The sequence below is a fragment of the Lontra canadensis genome, unplaced genomic scaffold, assembly GCF_010015895.1.
Source record: "Lontra canadensis isolate GAN:19392208 unplaced genomic scaffold, GSC_riverotter_1.0 scaffold107, whole genome shotgun sequence".
Classification (NCBI taxonomy): Eukaryota; Metazoa; Chordata; class Mammalia; order Carnivora; family Mustelidae; genus Lontra; species Lontra canadensis.
In genome coordinates, this window is record NW_022631101.1 from 5,566,301 (window position 1) to 5,589,829 (window position 23,529).

The 23,529-nt window shown below is 56.2% G+C and overlaps 1 protein-coding gene across 1 annotated transcript; it reads left to right on the top strand.

Annotated features, from left to right (window-relative positions):
• The first annotated feature begins 7,905 nt into the window (after positions 1-7,905).
• On the top strand, positions 7,906-23,313 carry IGLON5 (IgLON family member 5). Its single transcript, XM_032839267.1, has 8 exons — positions 7,906-8,012; positions 15,739-15,817; positions 16,493-16,725; positions 18,079-18,198; positions 19,565-19,699; positions 19,858-19,978; positions 20,522-20,676; positions 21,709-23,313. Exons 1-8 carry the CDS (start codon positions 7,934-7,936, stop codon positions 21,795-21,797), a joined length of 1,011 nt encoding a protein of 336 aa, XP_032695158.1. The 5' UTR covers positions 7,906-7,933; the 3' UTR covers positions 21,798-23,313.
• The last annotated feature ends 216 nt before the right edge of the window (positions 23,314-23,529 follow it).

The window sequence follows — 23,529 nt, forward strand, 5'->3', positions numbered from 1 at the left end:
TTCAGGAGATGACAGCACAACCACAACGATGGCACTGTCCAGCACCCAGTGCCCTCCGAGCCCTCAGGCCTTCTTCATGCACAGAGCCCAGCAGCACTGGGCAACAGGTCTGGTGGTCAAGCGCATTTTACAGAGGAGGAAACTGAGGCCCAGAGAGCTTAAGAAACCTCCCTCCATGGGCAGGGGGGTGGGAAGGGGGAGAAACCTCCCCAAGGTCATACCTCAACTTTATGAGACAAGAGCTGGTCCCCCAGCTTTTCCCACAAGGAAGCTGACATTCAGAAAGGGGAAGGTCCTTCCCACCTGCTCCCCCACTTCTGCCCTCTCCTGCCCACTCCTGGGAGCCCTGTCCATCAGGATGACTTCTACCGATCATCTGGAGACCTGAAGGCTGCAGTTCAGGCTGGGGAAGGAATCTCTCTGGGAGGAAGTCCCTACCCCCCACCCATCTCATTCTCATTCAACAGCCCCCATCTGGTTCCCTTCTCAGTTAACCCTTTTTGTGCCTGCACCTTGCTAGGTTTGGAGGATGGTGGAGGACAGGGCTGCCACTGTCCCTTCCTCTCCTGGTTAGGGATCCTCACTGGTCACTGCAGTGGGGCTGTGGGCGCATGAACCTTCATGGCTGGCCACAGGGTGGTGGAGCTGGGCTACCGGTGATGGGATCCCAGCACCGCCCTGAGTGTGGGCTGATCAGGCACCCCGTTCCCGGCTTCATCTGCAGAATGGGAGCATAACATCATGTGTTACTGTGAGCTGGGAATGTGTTCATGGCTGCCTGGCACCGAGCAGGGCACTGGGGCCACCAGGATGGCAGCTCATGTTTGTTGAGCTCTGTGTGTGCACCAGGTCCTGTTCTTAGCATGTTAAGACCCATTTGTATCCATCAGCTTTCAACCCAAGAAACAGAATCAGTAGCTGACCCGTATTAAGAGATTCATTGCACGGAATTGGCTTATGTGACTGTGGGGCTAGGCAGGTCTGACGTCCTCCAGACAGGCAGTTGTCAGGCAGGCGGGAGACTCTCAGGCACAGGATCTCTTGTCCCCAAGCAGAATTTCTTTTCCTGGGAATCCTCCGTTCTGCTCTAGAGGCCTTTCAACCGACTGAGTCAAGCCCACCCAGATAATTGGGAATTATCTCAACTGATTAGAGATGTCAGTTACATGTACAAAATACCTTCAGGGCAACAGTAGCTGGGGGTTTGACTGATGGGGGACTCTGGTCCAGCCAAGTTCATGGAAAAAAACTAGCCATCCCAGCATTTGATCCCCACCCTAGCCCTGTGAGGTGGGGGCCATTTTGCACATCCTCTAGAGAGGGACAAGGAACCTGCCTGATTGAACACAGGTGGAGGAGCTGGGAGCTGGGGCTCGGACACCCCCACCACCCCCACCCTGCCTCAGGGAGTGAGTGTCTTCAGCTGCTGTTACTAACACCCAGCACAGTTCCAGGGACCTGACAGCGGCAGGAAAAGGGAAAGTGTATTACAAAGTGGGTGACCTTGGCTGGCCTTTTGTGGGGAGGAAGCCAGTGAAGAGGGTAAGGAGTTATTCTTCCAAAAAAATGTATTGAGAGCCCTACTGTGTGTGAGGCATGGAGGGCATAGGACCCATCAGAGCAGACAAAGTCCCTGCCCTCAAGGAGCTTAGAGTCCATGGGGGACGAAGACACTAAGCCAATGGACAAGAATAAATAAGTGGGATACATGACAAGTAAGGGGTGGTAAGGAAAACCATGGGTGCCCCTGGCCAAGGGACCAAAGGTGGCAGTGGAAAGCCTCTCTGAGGAGGTGAAGGTCTTAGAAGAGAATCTAGGCCGAGGGCAGAGATGAGCAAAGGTTTAGGGGCTGAGTTACCAGTGTGTTTGCAGAGAGGAAAAAAGTCAATGCAAGAATTCCCCAGGAGGAAGCTGCAGTTCCCACAGGATCCAACTGAGAGCCCCTTGAGAACCCACAAACACAAGGTGTGGGCCACTTCCCACACCACCTGTTCTGATTTTAACTGCCAGCTTTTCGCTTTAGTGAGTTCCTCATTTTCAAAGAGGCTTAGCAGGAACAAGTTATGAAGGGGAACAAAAGAAAAAAGCAAGACCCCTGCCTCATCCCACTCCCGAGAGACAACCACGGTCCCTGGCTCCTGTGTTTCCTCCCAGAGGGGCGGTTCCTCAAGGGAGCAACGTTACCCCTCCCTGGAGACACTCTGGGTTGTCCTGACCATTATGGGTGGCAGGAAGAGAGCTCCTTACACCTAGGGCTTGAGTCCTGGGTGCTGTTCAATATCTTACAATGCCCAGCACCTAATGAACACCAAGTAATAACACAGCCTGTTCTAGCCCCGGGACAGCTCCTTCAGAAAGGTTCTTTTTTTTTTTTTTTTTTTTTTTTTTTTTTAAGATTTTATTTGACAGAGGCACAGGAGAGAGGGAACACAAGCAGAGGGATTGGAAGAGGGAGAAGCAGGTCTCCCTCGGAGCAGGAAGCCCAATGCGATGTGGGGCTTGATCCCAGGACTCCCCGGATCATGACCTGAGCAGAAGGCAGCCGCTTAATGACTGAGCTGCCCAGGCACCCCTCCAGTAAGGTTCTTAAACGCACTTCCTGATAAGGATGCTGCTTACAGAGGTGTGCATAGGGTTAGGGCTTCCAGGATCCAGCTACAGAAGGAAAGGACTCCTTCCAGATTCTGCTGGTTCCTGGGGAAACCAGGGGGAGAAATGTGCCCCTGGGGCTTCACTGAGAACCAGGGCTGGGGCAGAGGAGCCACCCGACAGGAACCGAGGAGGGCAGCGGGCAGGGAGGACAACATTCTCCAGCCATCCTCCAGTGTTCAGTCTGTGCCTCACTCTGGCCAAACCCACCTTCAGATCCAATGGCGGAGGAGCTTGTTGGTGTGATCAGCAGAGGTCAGCCTCCCAGGCATGTGTCAGGGAAGTGGGAGGATGGCGGAGGGATGCAGTGAGAGGCTGAGTAAGGGTCTCCAAAGATATCAGATCCTAATGCCTGGAACCCATGAATGCTACCTTACAAAGGGAAAATGGTCTTTTCAGATATAATTAAATGAAGGATCCTGAAGTGAGGGATTTATCCTAGATGACCCAAGTGGGCGCTAAATACAATCACAATACCCTTATATGAAGGGCAGAGCTTGGAGCCACGCAGCCACAAGCCAAGGAATGCAGGTGGCAACCAAGAGCAGACAGGCAGGGAACAGATTCTCCCCTGTCCCACTCCAGAAGCCTCCCTAGGGAGCATGGCCCTGTAGACGTTGTGCTTTTGGCCCATGGAAATTGGTGTTGGACTGCTGGCCTCCACAACTGGGAGGGAAAAATGTGTGTTGTTTTAAGCTACCCTGTTTTTGGTAATTTGTTACAGCAGCCACAGGAAGCCCGGGCAGATGGGGATGGTGATAAAGGGAGAGACAGCAGCACCGCAGAAACCATGAGAGCTCTCCCACCTAGCTGAGTGCTGGGATGGGTGCTGTTCCAATGTCAGGAAACTCCCTTCATGCTCTAGCAACACCAGGAGCAGGAATTATTACCCTCAGTTTTTTGGATGTTAAAATGAAGATACAAAAATATTAAGTAACTTGCCCTACCAAGCATTTTCTTTTTTAATTTGAACAGGGAAAATTTAATATAAGGAATTATTAACTTTAACAGGTAATATTCTATAAAGGGGTAGGGGAATACCATAGGATTCAGGCCCAAGGAAGGAATGAACTTGGAAAGGAACCTCCCCACCAAGGCTGGGGTGCAGCCCACACTGTAAGATATGTGGTTGTGGATCCCTGCACGGTGGGGAAGTCGGCTGGCTTGCCCAGACCAGAGCTGGTCCACAGATGCTGAGCAAGCAGAGAACACCTTCCCAAGCACTGGCAGGGTGAGGCTGGAAAAACAGCTTCTAGGACATAGCGGGAAGATATCAGTTGGGAAAACACTGAAAGCTGATGAGATGCCATCCACATGGGCACCACTGAAACCTGATAGAAGTGAGCTCATGTGTCACTGGTGACCACTAGATAAGAGCAAGAGGAAGCCCAGGGAAAAGTTAGAATAAGGGAGAAGCCCTGTTCCTTCTGCAGTGTCCCTCAGGCTCTCTCTACTGACAAAGCTTAGCAGCCCACTCACTGCAAAGGGGACTATTTAAAGGTTCCAGCCCTATTCTTGACAAGCAGGTAGCAAAGGGTGGCTTTGGAGCATAGAGGCAATAGCGAAGTAGTTTGATTATCTGTTCATCGTGCCAGGTCTGGGAGGGATGGGATATTCTTTTTCTGGGATTATCAGATATCGTGTGTGTGTATGTGTGTGTGTGTGTGTGAAGTACCTGTTCAAGTCTTTTTGCCAAGTTTAAAAAATTAGTTGTCTCTTGTTGATTTGTAGTAGTTCTTTATATATTCTGGCTACTAACTCATCATCAGATATACATACGACAGATATCTTCAGCCATGTCTAAAGCTTTGGGAAATTAGTTCTCTGTGTCTCTATTTCCTCATCCATGAAATAAAGACAAAACACACCTTGTAAGGATGTCATGAAGCTTCAAGGAGGTAATATCAAAAAAGTGCTCAGAGAGGCGCCTGGGTGGCTCAGTGGGTTAAGCCTCTGCCTTCAGCTCAGGTCATGATCTCAGGGTCCTGGGATCGAGTCCTGCATTGGGCTCTCTGCTAAGCAGGGAGCCTGCTTCCTCCTCTCTCTCTCTCTCTCTGCAGAGAGGCAGCTCTCTGCCTACTTGTGATCTCTCCCTGTCAAATAAATAAATAAAATCTTTTTAAAAAAAAAGTGCTCAGAAAGATGCCGGCACATAGTACACACACACACACATGTTGCCATCAGCCCTGGCATGGGCCAATCCAAGAAGAGGAATCCCATCCTCATCCTAAGTTTGGATGGTCCTGAGTTCAAGGGGAGCAATAAATGATCTTTGCCAGGGCCACAGCAGATTCTGTACAGTGGTGTACTGATGAAATGACCCTCCAAAAAAAAGGTCTGATTTGTAATGTTTGCTAGTTGCCATGGTATAAATACTCACTTCACAGCCAGTTTCAAACTAACAGTGGTTTAACATCCAGTTTGCAAAATTACTGGCAATCTAGCAGTCAGTACTCCGGAACCAGTGCAAGCCATCTGCAGTGTCCCCCTGGGTCCTGTACCACCTGGTGGGGTTCACTGGGGTGGATCTCTTCCTCTCTGTGGGTCTTCATCCCCTTGTCTGTCTAAATGGGACAAGTCCTCCAACTCATCCCTGCAGTACTGATTTAGTGAGTACCTTCTATGTGTCAGTCACTGGGTTTGGCTCTGGGGACGCAGACCTGAGCAAAAGCAGAGAAGACCCTCCCTAGCAAAGATATTCTGAAGGTAGTGGTTGTGGGTGGGTTGGGTAATGACTGAAAATAAACAGCAAGTGCATGAAATAAGGGAATCATAAGAGCTTTGGACAAAATAAAGCAGGTATCCCAGCTCTTGTATTGGGAGGGGGTTTACTTTGGTTAGCATGATTGACAAAATCTTCTTAAAGGTGACATCTGATATGGGGCACCTGGATGGCTCAGTCAGTTAGGCATCTACTTTTAGGTCATGATCTCAGGATCCTGGAATTTAGCCCAGCATTGGGTTCCCTGCTCAGCTGGGAGTCTGCTTCTCCCTCTTCCTCTGCCCCTCTTGCCGCTTGTGCTCTCTCTCTCCCTGAAATCAAATCTTTAAAAAATAAAGGTGACACTTGATAAAGAGTTGGTGTCAACGTGGTGGGAAGAGCGTTCCAGCAGAGGGAACAGCCAGTTCAAGCACCTGTGGCTGCCACAAGTTGGGCTTGTTTGAGAAACAGAATGAAGGCCAGAGCAGCTGGAGCTGAGTGAATGTTTGAGGTGGGGGAGGGGCATCGGCTGGTTTATGTGTTCAGTGGCTTGGATCTGAAGGTGGATGGTGGACCGGGACACTGGCTGCTGTAGTCAGAGCAGTCCTACAGGGGGCAATGGTGGCAGCTCAGACCAGTGAGATTACCCAGGACAGGGAGGGGTGGACAGAGTAGAGACCCATTTTAAAAGCAGAGCAGGCTGCTCTTGCAGACATACTGGATTGCGGGGGAGGCAGGGGAGGATGGATGTGTTTGTGAAGTACAACAGCCCCTGTGGGGTGACTTCAGAAGCTCCTGCCTGCACCTGCCAAGACGTGGTGGAAGCTGAGACTTATGTTGCTTCAGAGGCCAATGGGGACAGGGACAGGGACACCTCACCTGGCAGGCCCGGAGGGAGGACCTTACTAAGTGACGTAGGAAAGACGTTAAGGCTTGAAGTGATGGCCAAGAAAGAATTCTTGAGACATCTTGGGTGCAAAAAAGTAGTTTTATTAAAGCACAGGGACAGGACCCGTGGGCAGAAAGAGCTGCACTGGGGTCATGAGGACTGGCCCGTTACATACATTCAATTTGGGAGCCAGTTAGGGATAGTGTAAGGCTCCCAGGTATTTTGGAAATGAGGTTTCAGGGATCCTGAAAGGGGTTAGTTATTGTTAGGAAAAGGTCATTTATTTATTACTGTTTAATAAAAACTAGGTCATGAGACCCTTCAGTTGTATACAGGTGGGTCATATGCTTGGAGGAGCTTGTCAACATGTCTCTTGAGGGGGTGGAGATAAAGGAAGTTTCCAAAGGAATTTTTATATGTCAAAGTAGACTTACAGGATCCTGGGGCCCAGGCTAAGATTGCCTTTTGCCCTTAGCAAAGTATCAACATCAAGGCAGCTGAGTTCCTAGAGGAATGTCACTCTGCCCGATTCAAGGACTTGTCAATGGGCTGCAGACAGTAAGGAAACTTAATACACTTTCTTCTGCCTCTGTTTCCCACATCACCTAGTAAGTGTGTGCCTGGTGGGACCAGGAGGAAAGAACTAACCACGGGTTTTGGGGATGCTGGGCAGAGCCAGCAATTTCCCAAGGATCTCTTCTGTTTCCAATAACCTTGGGAAATAGAAATGATTCCCTCTTGCAAGGCAGGCACAGAGGTTCTGGGAAGAGATGTGACTTGTCTAAGGTCACACAGCCAAGTAAGTGAAAGAATGGGGAGTCTAGATTTTCTGCACCTCACCATCTCCTCCCCACTCCCACGACCAGGTCCCCACTCCTGCCCCATTCCCTCTGTTATCCTGAGGAGGAGGACTGGAGTAAAGAGAGAAAAGGGAATTTTACCCCAAAAGTCAATGTTATTCCTGAAAGTAGAGAAACTGAACCGTGTCCCACAAGAAGAACTGTGCCCACAAGAAAAGGAACTGGGATCCTAGAATCCTGGGTCTGAGAGAAGAGGGGCTGGGGGCCTGGACTGCCGGGTCTGAGGGAGGAGGAGCTGGGACTGGACTCCTGAGTCTGAGGGAAGAGGGGCTGGGGATCTGGACTCCTGGGTCTAAAGAAAGAGGGGCTGGAGGCCCGGACTCTCGGGTCTGAGGGAGGAGGGGCTGGGGTCCTGAACTCCTGGGTCTGTGGGAGGAGGGGCTTGGGGACCAGACTCCTGGGTCTGAGGGAGGATGATATCGGGACCTGAAGCAGAAAGGAGGTGGGCTCAAGAAGAGTCCCCGACCCGGGGTTCTGGGGATTCGAGATGGGAAGACGTGGGGACGCCCGGGGCGGGAGGGGGTAGGGGCCGGGCCGCAGTAACAAAGGCCTCTCCCTCCAACAAGCAACCCCCCCCTCGGCCCCGCCTCCCCGGCCCCCCGCCTCCTCTGATTGGTCGGCCTTCCTGCCCGTCAGCGCCGCCCCCCTCCCCGGGTCTGCAGCAGCTCCGGCCGCCTCGTCGCGCCCCCCCAGCCCCCTCCCCCCGCCCCCGCCGCCCCCCGGGCCGGTGCAGCCGCAGGCGGGGTCCCCCTCCCCCTCCCCCTCTCCCCCCGGCCTCGCGCGCCCCGGACCGGCCCCCCCTTTCCCCTCCCCCTTCGCGCCGCCGCTGCCGCGATGCCCCCCCCTGCGCCCGGGGCCCGGCTCCGGCTTCTCGCCGCCGCCGCCCTGGCCGGCCTGGCCGTCATCAGCCGAGGTACCGCAGCGTCGGGGGCGGGGGGGCTCGGCCGGGACGCCGGGGTCCCGAGCGGGGATTGGGGGTGGGGGGCTGCATCCCAGGCGGGGAAGGGGAGGCCCCCCGAACGCTGAGGTCTGGGCCCGGGGGCGGGGGCTGCACCCCCTGGCTGGGAAGGGGACGCCCGGATTCGTGCCCCGGGGCCAGGGTTCCGCGTCCCGGGGCTGAAGCCTGGGCCTAGGGGCGGAGGTCGGCTTCTCCCGGCCGGCGAGAGGGTCGCGGACACCTGATCCCGGCCTGGGGGCGGGAGTCTGCGGCTCCCGATCAGGGAGAGGGATCAAACGCTAAAGTAAGGGTGCTTGGGCAGGCTCTCTGAACTGAGTTGGGGTGTGGAAGGGAAGGGGATGCCCCGTCGGGGGTCTTCATCTCAGAGTGAAGACAGTCCCTGAGGGGGTCCTGGCCTGAGGGCTGGGGTGGGCGTTTCTGGGCAAAGGTGGGGGGATGGTGTCTTCCCAGGGTCTGTAAAAGAAGGCGGCAGGGGTATCCACAGACCTCCTTCCTAGGGCCAGGAAAAGAAGAGGGGCTCTGGCCTCCCAGCCGGGTCATCGAGGTGGGGAGAAAGTGCCGGCGTTTGGGAGGTTGCAGTTATGTAGGGGAATGGAGCTGGTGATCCAGGAAGTTGGGGCGCTGGGCTGGGGACTCAGACGCAGGAAGCTCTGGCTGAGTAGCAGGGTTCAGAGGCTGGACTGAGGATGAGAGAGGGGCAGATTGGGAAGGGAGGGAAGGGAAGGGTTAACCTGGGGTCAATGGGTTAATCTCAGCCCTGCTGAGAGTGGGGAGGAGTGGGGCTGGGGGCTGGTGTGTGAAGTGGGGAGGGGCGAGCTGGGCAGTCTCTGGAGAGAGGGTGTGGATGGCTGCTGGGACCCTGTGGCTCCCCAGTGGGCTGGCAGCCAGGGATGGTCCAGGATGTGCCCCCTGCGGAGAGGAGGCAAGAGCAAGAAGGCGGGAGGCAGGGATCAGGGTTAACTCAGAGCTTCTGGAGGATTCCCCCAGGCCCTGCCTTGAACCAAGGATCACAGTCAGGAACACGCAGTCAGGGACAACCTAGAGACCTCAACAGTCTCAAGGAGGCAGCCACTCTCAGTCTCCCACCCACACACACCAGGTCTCGCACAGACACATAAACACCCGTCACCGGTCTGACCCAGAGCTGCGCCTGCAGACACCCACAGTCACACAAACAGGGCCCCGCACGCAGGACCCCCCAGCCCCAGGGCCTCAGCTGACTGGAGCCTCAGTGGGTTGGAGCAGGTTCGAATGTTTCTCCAGCCTGACCTGTCTGAATCACCGTCTGACGCTCTGTCTGTCTGCGTCTCTCTGCCTCTGTCACTCGTCTCTTTAGGTCATTTCCAGAGGCTCCCTAACTCTGGGGGACATCCCGCTTGTCTCTGTCTCTGGGTCTCTGTCTCTCCATCCTTGCCATCCTCAGTACAATTTCACATCTGCCCTCCCTGCCTTGGGCCCTGCTTCTCATCGTCACACACACGCACCTGTCTCTTCCCGGCCCCCGCATTCCTCGATCCTTTCACTCCTGGAAAATCACGTCCCATCTCGGTCACTGACACCTCCCATTTTTTGCCGTTGTCCTTTCCTTGTCCCTTGTCTTCTCCTCCTTTCCGTGCTCCTCATAACCTCGTGACCCCCATCCTTCTTCCCCTCTCCCTTCACCACCCCTTCTTTTCCTTCAGTCTCAAGATAACTTCCCACTTTCTACTTTGAATCTTCCAGATCCCAGAAATTGCTGTTGTACACACATCCTGGGCTGGGAGCTTCTTGGAGCCAGGAGGCGGTCTGTGACCTAGGGCCAAGTCCTCTCCCACTGCCAGGCCTTGGGTTCCCCATCAGAGACTGGGGGGCAAGAGGTGTTGGGGGGTGGTCTGAGACACATCTAAGTGGCAGCAAGCAGGCCCACCCACTGACAGCTGGGGCGCTCTGAGAAAAAGCCGGGTGTTGGGGGGCATACACAAAATTGCATTTCCTCTCCTCACCAATTCATTTGCTCTTTTTCACGTTCCAGAAGGAATGCATGCAAGTGAGCACACACATACATCCTCTACAAGTATGTATTAGAGCAAACCCCACCTTGTCCTGGCCCCACCCCTCCGACACGCACTCCCTGCACTCTCTTGAGAAAGCCCAGGTCACGGCTTCCCTCACTCAAAGTCAGACACGCAGAGTTGAACACATGTTAGGTGTTGGTTTGTTGGCTGATGTTTTCCCTGAGACAGAAACAAAATAAGCCCATTTCTCCGCAACTGGCTTTTTTTTTTTCCCACTTAACTTAAGCTCCCCGGCATCCAGAGATATGGTTCTATCTTTAGTTTCTTTTCTAAATTCTTTATGCCAACACTCACACTCACACATACATATATTCACTTCCAGCCAGTGAGGGGTGCTGGACGGAGTAGGGCAGGCAGAACGGGGCGTGCTGGCCACTGTCCACGGTCCTCTGGGCACCCGGTCTGTCCGGACTGGATATTTGAGCACAGAGTCTCTGTTCTGGGCTCTGGGGATGTGTATATACGCGACAGTGAGCAAGCCAGATGAAGTCAAGGAGCCCTCAATCTTAGTGGGATGGAGAGAGATCAAAACCTAAAAACAAGCAAATAAGTAAACAGGTAATCTCAGAGAGTGACGAACGGTAGTGTAAAGACATTAAGAGTGATTTCAGGTACGACCATGGGAGCTCTGGTGGTTGAGAGAGCCCTGTCTGAGCTGCAGGGAGCAGAGTTCAGAGAGAAGTCGGCCTTTAAAAGATCCCAAGGGAACAGTGGAGGCAAAGGTCCTGAGGTGGGAGCCAGCAGAAAGGAGCAGCCAACGTATAATGGAAAGTTCCAGGGTTCTTGGCTCAGGGAGTCCAGACATCTGTCCTGGGAAGGCCCCTACACTTGGAGGTCAGCAGAGAGGAAGGGAGATCTGGGGGTTCCAGCCCCTTCTCACCAGCTCTTCCCTGCCAGAGCCACACCCCCTCCCAATGCATCCCCCACCCCTCCCTGGGTCCAGCCTCACTTCTGCTACAGCTCCCTGAGTGACCGCCACAAGTCACCCACCCTTGTGGGCCTTGGCTTCCCGTCGGTGGGTTCCAGAACTGTGGAATGCAAGCTTCCCCCCACTGGAGAGTCCCAGCTTCACCAAAGTTCCCCCTTTGAGGGGTAGCAGGAGGTGCTTATCTCCAACCAGAGGCCGTCCATCTGTTAGAAATCTCTTTCTCACTTAAGGGGAGGAAACTCACCTACATGTGATCTTCATCGCTTGACTTATCTAGGGGTATGAAGGCTACTAGTGCAGACTGGCAGAGACCCGAGTGGTCCTTCCAGTCACCACTGGCCCCCCAGACCAGCTGGGGCACCTGCCGCACCATCATCCCATCAGCCAGCACACGTGGGAGCTGTGGGCAGGCACTCAGCTAGCAGGCTCTGCATTGAACCTGTCGCTTGGGTGACCTCTTGTCATCCTCCCCAACACCCGCAACGCCATGCAGGAGGCACAATGATCATCCCCACTTACACAGGGGCAAACTTGAGTCCCAGGGACGTGAAGGAATTTGTGCAAGTAACTGGCGGTGCGGGGGCTCAAACCCCAGCAGCCCGGGTACCCAGTCTGTTCTCTCAGTGGCCCGGTTATGCTGGCGTGGTGGTGTCAGAGCAGATACCGACAGGGCACCAGACATGAGTCGCCCACTCAACTCTGGTGGGTGCAGGGCACAGAGCAACGTGTCCCCCCCACCACCTCCGGGGGACTGACACCGAACCACGGATAGCAATAGATGTTTCTTAAAAAAGAAGGTGCTGTTAAGAACAGTTAGCATTTATTGGACCATTCCTGCATGCTAAGCTCTGAGCTAAACATTTTGCTTGCATGTTCTCATGGAACGCCCCACAAAACCCTCAGAGGGAATGACTGTTGGTTGTTTTTTTTCCTTTTTATAGATGGGGAAACTGAGGCTCAGACTGTCTAGGGCTCACCCAGACAGGAAATGGTGGCGCAGACATTCGTTCTCTTAGCACAGATTCCTCCCGGCTTTCTTATCCAGTCTCTCAGGACCATTCATTCTTCCTACAAACACTTCCCTGTTCTGGGCTAAACCCAGCTCTGGGGGACACAGCCAAGATTCGGGCCGGGGAGGCACCCCTGAACACTGTCCCAGCTGAGTCAGAGGGTATCCAGTAGAAAGGGTTGAGACTCTCTGTCTTGAGCAGTCAGGGAGGCCCTCCTGGAGGAGGGGGCATTTGAGTTTGGGTCTTGAAGGATGAATAGCAGTTCAAGAGTTGGAGACACATGCTGTACGTATCTCTTTACATTTACTCTTTCAACAGGTATTTCCCAAGGCCTTCCAGGGTCAGGCCATATGCTCGGAGATGCTGAGGATACAGACCTGAGTTAGACCCAGGCTCTGCCCTCAAGGAACTTCTAGTCTGAAGGGGGAAACAGACAACAGATGGCCACCATGGTGTGATGTGAGCTTTAATGGAGGTAGTCCAGGCACTGTGGGAATACAGACCAGGCTTAGAGGGGGTAAGGAGGGCTTCCCAGAATTAAGGGAGAGTTTTCCAAGCAGAATTCCTACAGAGTGGATCTCATGTGCACTGGCTTATTTATTTTTACACTAAGCATCTTTTGAGACCTCCTGTGGGCCAGGCCCAGAGCCAGCAATGCTGGTGGGTCAGACCCAGGCCTCTCCCTGAGGGGCTCCTATCGGGTGAGGGACGCAGGCTCAGATAGGATCTGGGGTGAACAGGACCGACACAGAGGGAAGAGCAGTGCTCAGGGACTGCGTGGGTGTGGAATGACTAACCCAACCCCTACCTCCACTTACCAAAGCCCAGGAAAGAGAAGGGACTTGCTCAAGGTCACACAGCAGGGAGGAGGGTCCTGATCCTGGAATCTGGGAATTGTGTGAGACAGGCATGCAGACTCATGACACAGGGACCAAGAATCCAAGACCTGCCTGAGACATGGATTCCTTCATCTCTTATCTCCTGGGACTGTCCCCAGCTGAGCCTGGAGCTGGGCATGCTGGGGACACAGATGGTCTGAGCCAGGCTCTGCCCTGCAGGAGCAGGTGGGGGAAGCAGATGACTCGGATCCAGGGTCCCCTGGGAGCAGGGCAGGAGCTCATATGCGCTGTCTCTCCTAGGAGAGGCCTTATATTATAATAGACCCTTGGAGAAGGAGAAGCATTTTTGTCATAAGCGGTGGGACAGAGGGACCAGGAGAAAAGTGGGGAATGTGAAGCTGGGTCACACACACGCGCTAGGGGAGACAAAGCAGGAGAGTGACTCCAGGGTCTCGGACCCAGGTTGAGGGGGGCTGAATTTTGTCCTGGGGGCAGTAGGGAGCCACGGGAGCAGCGGAGGCAGCTCTGAATGTTAGGAAGATCCCTCTGGAAGGAGTGTGTGTCTGTATTTCTGTCTGCCAGGACATAGGATTGAGGTCCGCCTGTGTCTGCGGGCCTTGCTTGCTCCAGCGGCAGCTGGTGTAGCCCAGGGCTTAACTCGGGAGCGCTGGGCCCCTGAAGCCTGGGGGACCTTGGACAGCTCTGTCTTCACGGCTAGGCCTCCTGTAACCTTGGACAGTGGCTGTCACCGGAGGAGGAGGGGGGATTTTGCCCCCTACGGGGCATCATGGGCAATGTCCAGAAGCAGTTGTGATCGTCACCATTGTGAAGTGGGGGAGCTACTGGCATCCAGTGGGTAGATCCCAGGGATAGCGGTATGGAGTCCCCACAGTCCCTGGTGGGGACAAGACAGTCCCCACAGGGGAGAAGCATCCGACCTCAAACGTCAGTGGGGCCAAAGTGGAGAAGCCCGGGTCTGGGAGTGTGTGAGCAGGAGTATGACAGGTCCCGTGGCATGTGTGTGTACGGAGGTGTGTGTGTGTGATCTGATCGTCGGTGACAGCGTGACTGCCTGCACCCGATTCTTGGCCCAGGGCGGCTCCTTTGTATTTGAGAGGCTGTGACAGGGTAACCGTTTCCTCGCACACCGTAGCTTTCTGCACGACTTTCCAGAGTGCAGGGGCGGGGGAGGTGAGCATGGCCCTTCGGCTGGTAGTGTCAGCGTGACTGATGAGGCTAGTGTGTATGTGTGTGTGTGTGAGAGAGAGAGGGAGAGAGAGAGAGAGCCAGCAATGGCCCCCCCAGATGGGGCTATAACCGGTTGCATGTAGACAGCCCCCACCTGCGTGTGGGGCTGTTGGTGTCAGTGCGACGGTGTGGGTCTATCTGTGTACAGTGGGGTGACCTTCTGCTGGGCATGGGTCCCGGGCTGTGTGTCAGCAGGAGTGTGTGTACCCTGGGCCCTCGAGCAGGCCCCATTGCCCTCTGGATGTTGGAGTGTCAGACTGTTTCCTGGCCCGCCCTGGGCTCTGGGTGTCTTCCCTGGGCCCCGGTGATGTGTCTGTCTCTGTGCATGTCTGTCTACCGGCCGTCTCCTGCTGTTACCAGGGCTATGTGTGGCCTTGTCCACTCTGCACAGCTCGGGTGCAGGCAGGCCCATTCCCTGCATCCAGAAGTGACTCTGGTCACGGTGAGGGGCTGCAGGGCCCACCCCAAACCCCAGGACCTGGGGAGCCCTCCACACTGGCTCTGCCCCAGCCCAGTCCTGAGGGGCTGCTGATGGAGAGGGCCCCTGGGAGTCATTGGGGCGGCACGGGCAATTAATTCATTAGATTAATTAGCTCCTCATGCGAGGGCGGGGGCAGGGCAGCCCCACGCTGAGCCCTCCTTCCCCAGGCATCCAAGGTCATCCAGCCTCCTCTCCCCCGCCCCTGCGGCTCCATCCGCCTCCGCCTCTGTGTGCCCAGCCCCCACTCCCTGGCCCTGGTCCAACCCACTGGCCACGGTCCACAGACATGAATAGGTGGGGGTGTGGGCTCTGCCGGGCGATGGTGCCCATGAGCTGCGCTGGAGGGTGCGGGCTGGCGTGGGTGTGCGCCCACAGGTGTGCCCCGTAAGCACGGGCCGGCGGGTGTGTCTGAGTCGTGTCCTTGTGGCTGTACACTGGGCCCAAGGGCGAATCTGTGCATCCGTGATAGCTGCGTGTCTGAGTGGAGACATGCACACGCCTGCGTTTGGGAGCACGTGTTCACATTTCTGTGTCCGTAGGTCTGCATACGCGTGTGGGTGACTGTATTTCCCTGTGTTTCTGAACTGCTATTTGTACATGGATCTGTGTGTTGTGCGCCATGAGCCTGAATGTGTAGGTGCCTGTGTACGTGTACATCTGTGTGTTGGTATGTGCACCGGTGTGAGTCTATATATGGCTCCGTGTGTCCTTGAACTTTGAGCGTGTGTGTGTGTGTACACTGTGAATATGTGAGCATCTGTGTGGACAGGTGTGTGCATGTCTGCATACACATTTATGCGATTGTGTATCTGCGTATGTACATGGGTGTGCCTCTGGGCATGGCCTCTGTGAATATGTGTACGTGTGTGTGTGCACGCGCGTGTCTGTGTGCCATGATTAGGATGTGGTCTCAGTGTCTTTGGAGGCATGTAGGCCTGTGTGTCCCAGTCTGTCTGAGTCAGCGCGAGCTTGCGGAAAGGGACAGGCTGCGTGTGTTTGCTCCGCGTGTGTCTGCAGCACGTCTCTGGAAACATCGATGACTGTGTTTGCCACGGGGTGTGGGAAATGTCTGTAAGTGCAGACATGTCCAGTCCCCGTTGAGCTGCCCCTCCTGTCCACAGGGCTGCTGTCCCAGAGCCTGGAGTTCAGCTCTCCCGCGGACAACTACACAGTGTGCGAAGGTGACAACGCCACCCTCAGGTACCTCGGATCTCAGGGACTCTGAAATCACCCAGTCCCGCTCTGTCGCCTTCCTCAGAAGACAATCCTGACTTGCACAGACATCCTGGTCCCTGTCAGTCAGGAGAGGTGGTTAGGGGCATGGACACTGGGCCTGGTTCTGTGCCTGGGCCTCAGTGTCCCCATCCGTGAAATGGGTGGAGGGATGATAGCCACTATGAGGGCTGCCACGGGGATTCAAGATTTTGTACACACATTCCAAGTTCGGAGAGCACGGCACTGTGACCACTTAACAGATGGGAGCCAGGCTTATTCCCCCGGCTCAGTGCTGCTCCCTACACAGGGTCTGCCCTCGCTCTGGGTCTCTGTCCCCCTCTCCCTGGGTCTCTCTCCCTCATCTCTGCATCTCTGCCTATCTCTCCCAGAGTGCTCCAGATACTTTTCCAGTCTCTAGCACACAACCTTCACTCAGTAACCATCAGCTACCCTTCCGTTGCGCACTTGGGCTCAAACTCGAGGCTCAGTTTACCCACCTGTAAAGTGGGCCCAGTCACTTCTCCCACACAGGGCTTCAGTGGGAACTGGCGATGCAGTGAGCCTTCCTCTCCCCACCTCTGAGCCCCCATGATGGCGGAACCTGGAGGGCCTTCTGGGGTGGGGGGAGAGAAGAACCCTCCACCCTTGTCCTCCCTGAAGCTGCTTCATTGACGAGCATGTGACCCGTGTGGCCTGGCTGAACCGCTCCAACATCCTGTATGCGGGCAACGACCGCTGGACCAGTGACCCGCGGGTGCGGCTGCTCATTAACACGCCCGAGGAGTTCTCCATCCTCATCACCCAGGTGGGGCTCGGCGACGAGGGCCTCTACACTTGCTCCTTCCAGACCCGCCACCAGCCGTACACCACTCAGGTCTACCTCATCGTCCACGGTGAGCCCTCGGCTGGGCCTTGGGTGGCAGAGGGGACGGAGGGCACAGGGGAGAGGGAATCCTCACATCCTTGCCAATTGTCTGATCCCCGATCCTGGGGATACATGGTGTGGGAGGCAGACACACACCCTGCCCTCGCAGATTTCAGCCAAGCGGAAGGAGGGACAGCCACCCAGAAAGTGACCTTTCAGCATGACAGCTTCTAGGGCAGGAGAGCTGCAGGGGTGAGGGGGTGCTCAGAGAAGACCGGCTCCCCCTCAACTCTGTTTACTGAGCACCTATTATGTGCTGGCATTGCTCTAGGCGTGGGGGTTGGAGAAGGAGCCAGGCGGGTTCTCCCTGCCCTTTTGAAGCTGACTTTCTAAGGAGGCGGCTTCCCAGACATAACATCTGAGCTGAGACCTTCAGCTGGGGGCAGTGCTGGTACCAGACACGGAGCAGTGCTGAAGGAGTCGGGGGAGAAAATGAGTCGGGTGTGCAGAGCAGGTCCCGTGTGGCTAGATGCCCCAGAATTCAGAGGGAAAGGTGGGCAGGAAACAGAGAGATCAACAGCAGAGCTCAGGAGGGCAGGGAGCAGTTGGGGAGACAGGGACCCAGAGACAGAGACAGCCCAGGGGGCCCATGACAAGCCCCGACTCAGAAGCCAGACCACCCAGCTGCTGAGGAACCCTGAGCAAGCCGGGCGGCCTCGGACTCCTCATCTGTAAAATGGGATGGCTCTGTCATGCATCAGATCCAAGACATGGTCAGCTGGAAGGGGCATCTTTATTTTATGCTCTGCCAAAAAAGAAAAGAGAAATAATTCCGCCAATTAAACTCCGGCATCCTATGTTGGCAGGCCCTCCTGATTGGAATAAGGTTCCAGTGGGTGGGAGAAACAGCCATATGTGTTAGAATTGATGACTATAACGGCATCTACCCCAGGGGGTGGCAGGGTGGTGAAGGTTTAATGAGCTAATTTGTGTAAAACACTGAGAACAGGGTTACCATGCCAGAAGCACCATATGAGTATTTGTTATAGAAATAAATTGTCTAAAATAAGAATAATAACAATTAATAAATAAAAGTAGACAGAGATAAGGTGGGAGGAGTTCCGACCAGAAGGCAGAGAAACCAAGTTGGGATGAAGAGGGAGAGAGAGAGAGACTGCAAACGAACAGGAAAGAGAGACCAGCAGTTAGACAAGGAGCCAGACCAAGGGTCAAGGGAGAAACACAGAGGAATTCTCAGAAAGATGCAGAGAATGTTGGCTGAACCCCTGGGTCTAAGGGAGGAGGGTCTGGGGGCCAGGGCTCTTGGGTCCTTGGAGGCCATATTCGGCCTCTCGCTGACCTCTCCCCTTCTGGCCTGCAGTCCCTGCCCGCATCGTGAACATCTCCTCGCCTGTGACAGTGAACGAGGGGGGCAGTGTGAACCTGCTTTGCCTGGCCGTGGGACGGCCGGAGCCCACAGTCACCTGGAGGCAGCTCCGAGGTGAGGACCCCACCCTGGCCCAAAACCCCTTTCCCTACTCCTCAATCTGGGCCCCTCGATCCCCCTTATCCCTAGCTAGATTCCCAGACTCCCCCTTTCTTCCATCCCTCATTCCCCCAAACCTTGTCAAGACCTGCTTTCCCCCTTCCCCACTGACCCCGTTATGTCTCCAGCAGCCCCCAGGGCCTCAGAGCCTTCAGCACCTGCAGGGCTAAACCACTGTCTCTAATTCACTTGCTGGACCCAAGCCTGCTCCCTGTCCCCACCCCAGTAGCCCTGGTCTCTTTCCCATCGGCTAACTTAATTCTGGGTCCTCAGTCCCTACCACTAAGCCTAAGTCAGGTTATAACCAGTGGCCCCTGCCTCTGTTCCCATCTCTGGTCATTTCACTACATCTCTTCTGCCAGATGCTCTATCCCAGCCGTTCTCAGGCTGTGGTCCCCAGACCAGCAGCATCGGCACCACCGGGAGCTTGCCAGAAATACCCCTTCTGGGCCCATTGCAGGCCTAATTAGAATCTCCCTCACCCACCGCCACCACCACCAGTCTGTTTTAACAAGCCCTTCAGGTGATTCTGGTGATGGAGCTGAGAACCACTACTCTAGGCTCCCCCCCCAAACATAGCCCCATGGTACCTGAACGTGATATGCAGCACATCGTGTGCCTGGATCTCCACCCCCACCCCCCAGATCCCTAGACCCTCAGTCACTGGGTCTTTAGAGAGCAATGGTGCCAATCACTCTATCCCCAAGACCCCAGAACCCAATAACTCGGTCTCAGATCCTGGATCCTTTCGTACCAGGTCATCCAAGCCCCACAGTCCTGGGCTTGAGATCCTGGATCCCTAGATGCCTTTGTCCCAAAGGGTCTTCTGAGCCTGGTGATGTGTCATGAGCCCCGAGATATCTGAATCACTGATCCCAATTACTTGATCCTGATTCCCTGAACCCAAGAATAAGCTCCCGGAACTCTGGACCACCCCCTCCTTGGTTCTGTATTATCTGGATCTTTTTGAGCTCCAAGATCCTGGGATCCCCCCCACTGGGTTCTGTGAGCCTCATGATCTTAATGGTGAACTCCCAGATCTCTGGATCGGTTGCATCCCCAAATTCTAGGACTCTCCGCGTTGGGTTCTAGTTACCAGGCTCCTGACCCTCATTCCTTGCCCCACCCCTAGCAGGAGATCTCAGGCGGGGATCCACACCCCTGCCCCAAACCCCTGCAAACCCCTCCTGGCTCACACTGACCCGGGCATTCCAGGCCCTGCGGTGCCTGCCCCGCTGATGTGTGTCCGTGTTGTGCCCGTGTTGTCCCGTGTTAAGTGTTTGTGTCCGGCCCTGCCCCCTCCCATTCCCTCCCCGCACAGACGGCTTCACCTCGGAAGGTGAGATCCTGGAGATTTCTGACATCCAGCGAGGCCAGGCCGGGGAATATGAATGCGTGACTCACAACGGCGTCAACTCGGCGCCTGACAGCCGCCGCGTGCTGGTCACAGTCAACTGTGAGCCCCCTTGGCACTGCTCATGAAAGGGGGGCAGGCCCTGGGTCCTTGGGGAGGAGCATGGGAAGTCCCTGGGAAGGAGGGAGGAGGGGGATGGGGACAGAACCCCTTGGACCTCACCTTGCTAGGAGAATTCACGGACTCTTGCCCCTGGCTAGATCCTCCAACCATCACGGATGTGACCAGTGCCCGCACGGCCCTGGGCCGGGCTGCCCTCCTACGCTGTGAAGCCATGGCCGTGCCCCCTGCAGACTTCCAGTGGTACAAGGATGACAGACTGTGAGGACAGCACCCTGGCGTGCGCTGCGGGCTGGGGGTGGGGGTGGGGGGAAGGTAGCCAAGCCCTAGATCCCGAGAACTGGGGATCCAGCTTCTAGGGGATGGGGTCCTCTGGGCCCCGGAGAGGTCTCGGGGAGCTTACTGAAACCTTGGGCCCCACGATATGAATTTGGAAACTTGTCTCTTCCGGCTGTTCAGGGAAGTTTGGGGGTCGATGCTCACGATATGGCGAGGAAGCTTCAGAGGACCATTGGGGTTGAGGTCCAGCAGAGTCTGGGAGAATGTAGAGATTGGGGGCACACACTGGGAGAGTCCAGTGACCCTGAGGGGTAGGGGTGCCTGGAGAGGGGTGCCTGTGGGAGTGGTCCGGGGACCCACGGGGAGCTAGAGCCCGAAGCTAGGGGTCTTTGAGGTGCGGGCAGAATGAGGGGTTTCCGGGAAATCGGGGACGATGAGAGTCAGGGGGATGGAGTGGGATCTGCACCCCGAGGGGGTCCCACGCCAGGGTGCCACGGCCTGATCCCTGACCCAGATCCCCGGCAGGCTGATCAGCGGTGCAGCCGAGGGCCTGAAGGTGCAGACGGAGCGCACCCGCTCGATGCTTCTCTTCGCCAACGTGAGCGCCCGGCATTACGGCAACTACACGTGTCGCGCCGCCAACCGGCTGGGAACGTCCAGCGCTTCCATGCGCCTCCTGCGTGCGTCTGATCGGGAGGGGCGGGGTCGGGCGGGGGGCGAGGCCGGGACTGCCCCAGACTGACCGCGAACTTGGGAAAGTGACCCAAGCTGAGACCCAAGCAACGTGACTGAGCGAGAGACGCATCCCTTCAGTGGATGTCGATTCATTGAGGGCCCACTAGGGGGCGGAACTGAGACTCGAATGGTAAGAAGCAGCCAGCCCCGCGGAGATCTGCGGGAAGAGCTTTGCAGGCCGAGGGAAGACTGTAGGTACGCAAAGGCGCAGCAAGAAGGCTAGCGTGACCTGAGCAGAGTGATCACCGTGGAGCCTCAGGCTAAAGAGGGAAGGAGCGGCAAAGTCTCATGGGCCATGGAAAGGATTTTGGATTTTATTCTATTGCAGGGTGAGGCCCCTGGAGGCTGCTAAGCAAGGGACTGACCAAGGGGTTGACGGTTGTAGAGTCACTGACCGCTGTTTGAGGAATAGCCTGTAGGGGGCGCAAGATGAAGGCCGAGGGACCAGGGAAGGGGCGACCGCGGTAACCCAGGCCAGGAGCGGTGGCGCAAAGTCGCTGTGGCGGGGAGATGTTTCGAAGGCAGAGGGAAGCAGGAAGTGGAGTCGAGGCGATCGCAGGCGTTGGCCCGAGTAGCCGGGTGAAGGGGAACGTAGTAGTCAAGTATTGAAGTGGGGGCCGTAGCCAGTCTAGGGAGACAAGCCAAGGGTCCCGTGTCCGGCGCGCTGACTGCCAGACGCTTCGTAGCCATACTGGATAGTATCCGTACTGGATGGACCTCCACGACGTGAAGATCTGAGAAAGACAGGGGCTGAGAGAGAGAGAGGGACTGAGCGGCAGAGAGAAGCCATGTTCGGCGAGATGCTGAGACTCAGATCAGAGTGGGAGAGCAGGCACACTGAGCCAAAGCCCCAAGAAAGCCCCTAGAGAGGGAGGCTCAAAGACACCCTCAGAGACAGGGCGGACACAGGGAACAGCGAGACACACACGGGGTCTCCCCTTCCCAGGCCACCCCCGTGACACTCTCTCCTTCCCCAGGCCCAGGATCCCTGGAGAACTCAGCCCCGAGGCCCCCGGGGCCCCTGACCCTCCTCTCCGCCCTGGGCTGGCTGTGGTGGAGGATGTAGGAAGAACCCAATGCAGCTCGCCTCCCCCTGCGCGGGGCCTGAGGCCGGGAGCGAGAGAGAAAGGGAGAGCAAGCGCCGTGGGTCTCGAGGGGGCGGAAGAGCTCTCTACCACCGAGGAGGAAGAAGAGAGGAGGAGGAGGAGCAGGAGGAGAAGGAAGAGGAGGAAAGCTCTTTAGAGAACCCATCACTGTGAGGGATAACGCAAAATTATGCATCTTTCTACAGCCATTTTCGCCACCGTTCACGTTTCCGACTGTGACCCACCCCCGGCCACCCCACACCCCTCTCTTAGCTCAGGCTGTCAACCGGATCGTGTGTATGTAGTGGGTGTGTGTGAGCATGAGCCTGCACGCGTGTGTATGTGTGTGGGGGGGAGGGGCTCAGCAATCTTCCCTCCCCCAAAACTCCCACGCCCACTGCCCCCAATGCTGCTGCCTCTCACCTCTGGCTGGAGGTAGGTATGTGGGCTTCGTGGCAGAAGCTGTGAGGAGAGGATTTCCAGGCTCCCCGCGTCCCCAGTATATGCACGCACAGCGCCCCTTCCCCTCTCTGTTGAGAGAGTGTCTCCTGGGCAGGTTGGGAGTGAGGAGGGGTATAGCGCACTCGCCTGTCAAGCTTTCATTCAGCCTTTGTGAGCAGGTGGGAGAGCTCCGTCTTGGCTCTGGGCCTCCTTGCTGTCTACCATCAACTGCCTGCAGCCCGAGCGAGGCCCCATCACTGGCTCAGCAGCCTGAGACCTTCCCACTCTCTCTGCACCCCCCCCTCCCCCGACTTTCTGGCCCCATCTGGGCCAATCGGTGCTTCCATCCAACTGTCAGACTGGCGCCCGTGGTCACCTGTCTGTCTCAGTGCTTTGCCCTACCCCACCCCCAGCTCCCCTCAGCCCGCTGCAGCCACCCACAGGTGTGGGCTTGCTGGTCTACTACCCCGACCTCTCCACCAACTGTACCTCCCAAAGGCCGACCCGTCTGCCCTCACACACACTCCTATAGACACACACATACCAGCGACTGTGACCAGCAGTAGCCCCCCGGCTCCAGCTCTCCTGCAGCTGGTGACCAGCTTGTAGTTCCCCTGAGAGTGGGCAACTTGTCAGGAGGAGGGGCTGAGAGGCTGTAACCTCAGCTCTGATGGGAGGAATATGCAGTATGCGTACCACTTACACAGAGTGGGGAAGAGAGAGGCATCACAGACATCCCCCTTCCAGACCAAGATCAAGTCACCCGCTCTGACTCCTGGGAGACCCGCTAGAAACACTCACCCCAAACCACACACCTAGAGCTTGGGGAGGAAGAGATCAGAGCAGGGGCGGGGGGAGGGGGGCAAGGGGCAGTGACTGTACCTCAGACGGGGGCGTGGGCCCCATCCCACATTGTCTTCCATCCCCAGGGTCCAGGGGGTTGGGGAGGGGTGGGGGAGGGGCACCCGGGAGGGGGCGGGGGGGCCCTGGGGGCCGTGTGTTCCGACTCATGGGGAGTGTTGAGACCACCACACCAATAAACGCCTTTTTCCAAAGTCTCTGCCTGCAAGTGTCAGGGTCATTAAGGATTTGGGTGAGTGGAGGGCCAAGGGTCATTGGTGGTGCCTCCCTGGAATCATTTCTACCCTCTCTCTCTTTCAGTAGATTTGGAATTGACCCATTACACAATGATGTGAGATCTATCTAGATCTGCACCATTGCTTTTCCCTGTTACATGGAAGATCTTGGGTCTGTGGGAATAGCAGTGGTGGG

Coding starts and splice junctions, on each gene's coding strand:
- IGLON5 (XM_032839267.1), top strand. CDS start 7,934: ATGCCCCCCCCTGCGCCCGGGGCCCGGCTCCGGCTTCTCGCCGCCGCC. Junction 16,726..18,078: donor GGTCTACCTCATCGTCCACG/GTGAGCCCTCGG, acceptor TCTGGCCTGCAG/TCCCTGCCCGCATCGTGAAC. Junction 19,700..19,857: donor CGTGCTGGTCACAGTCAACT/GTGAGCCCCCTT, acceptor GCCCCTGGCTAG/ATCCTCCAACCATCACGGAT.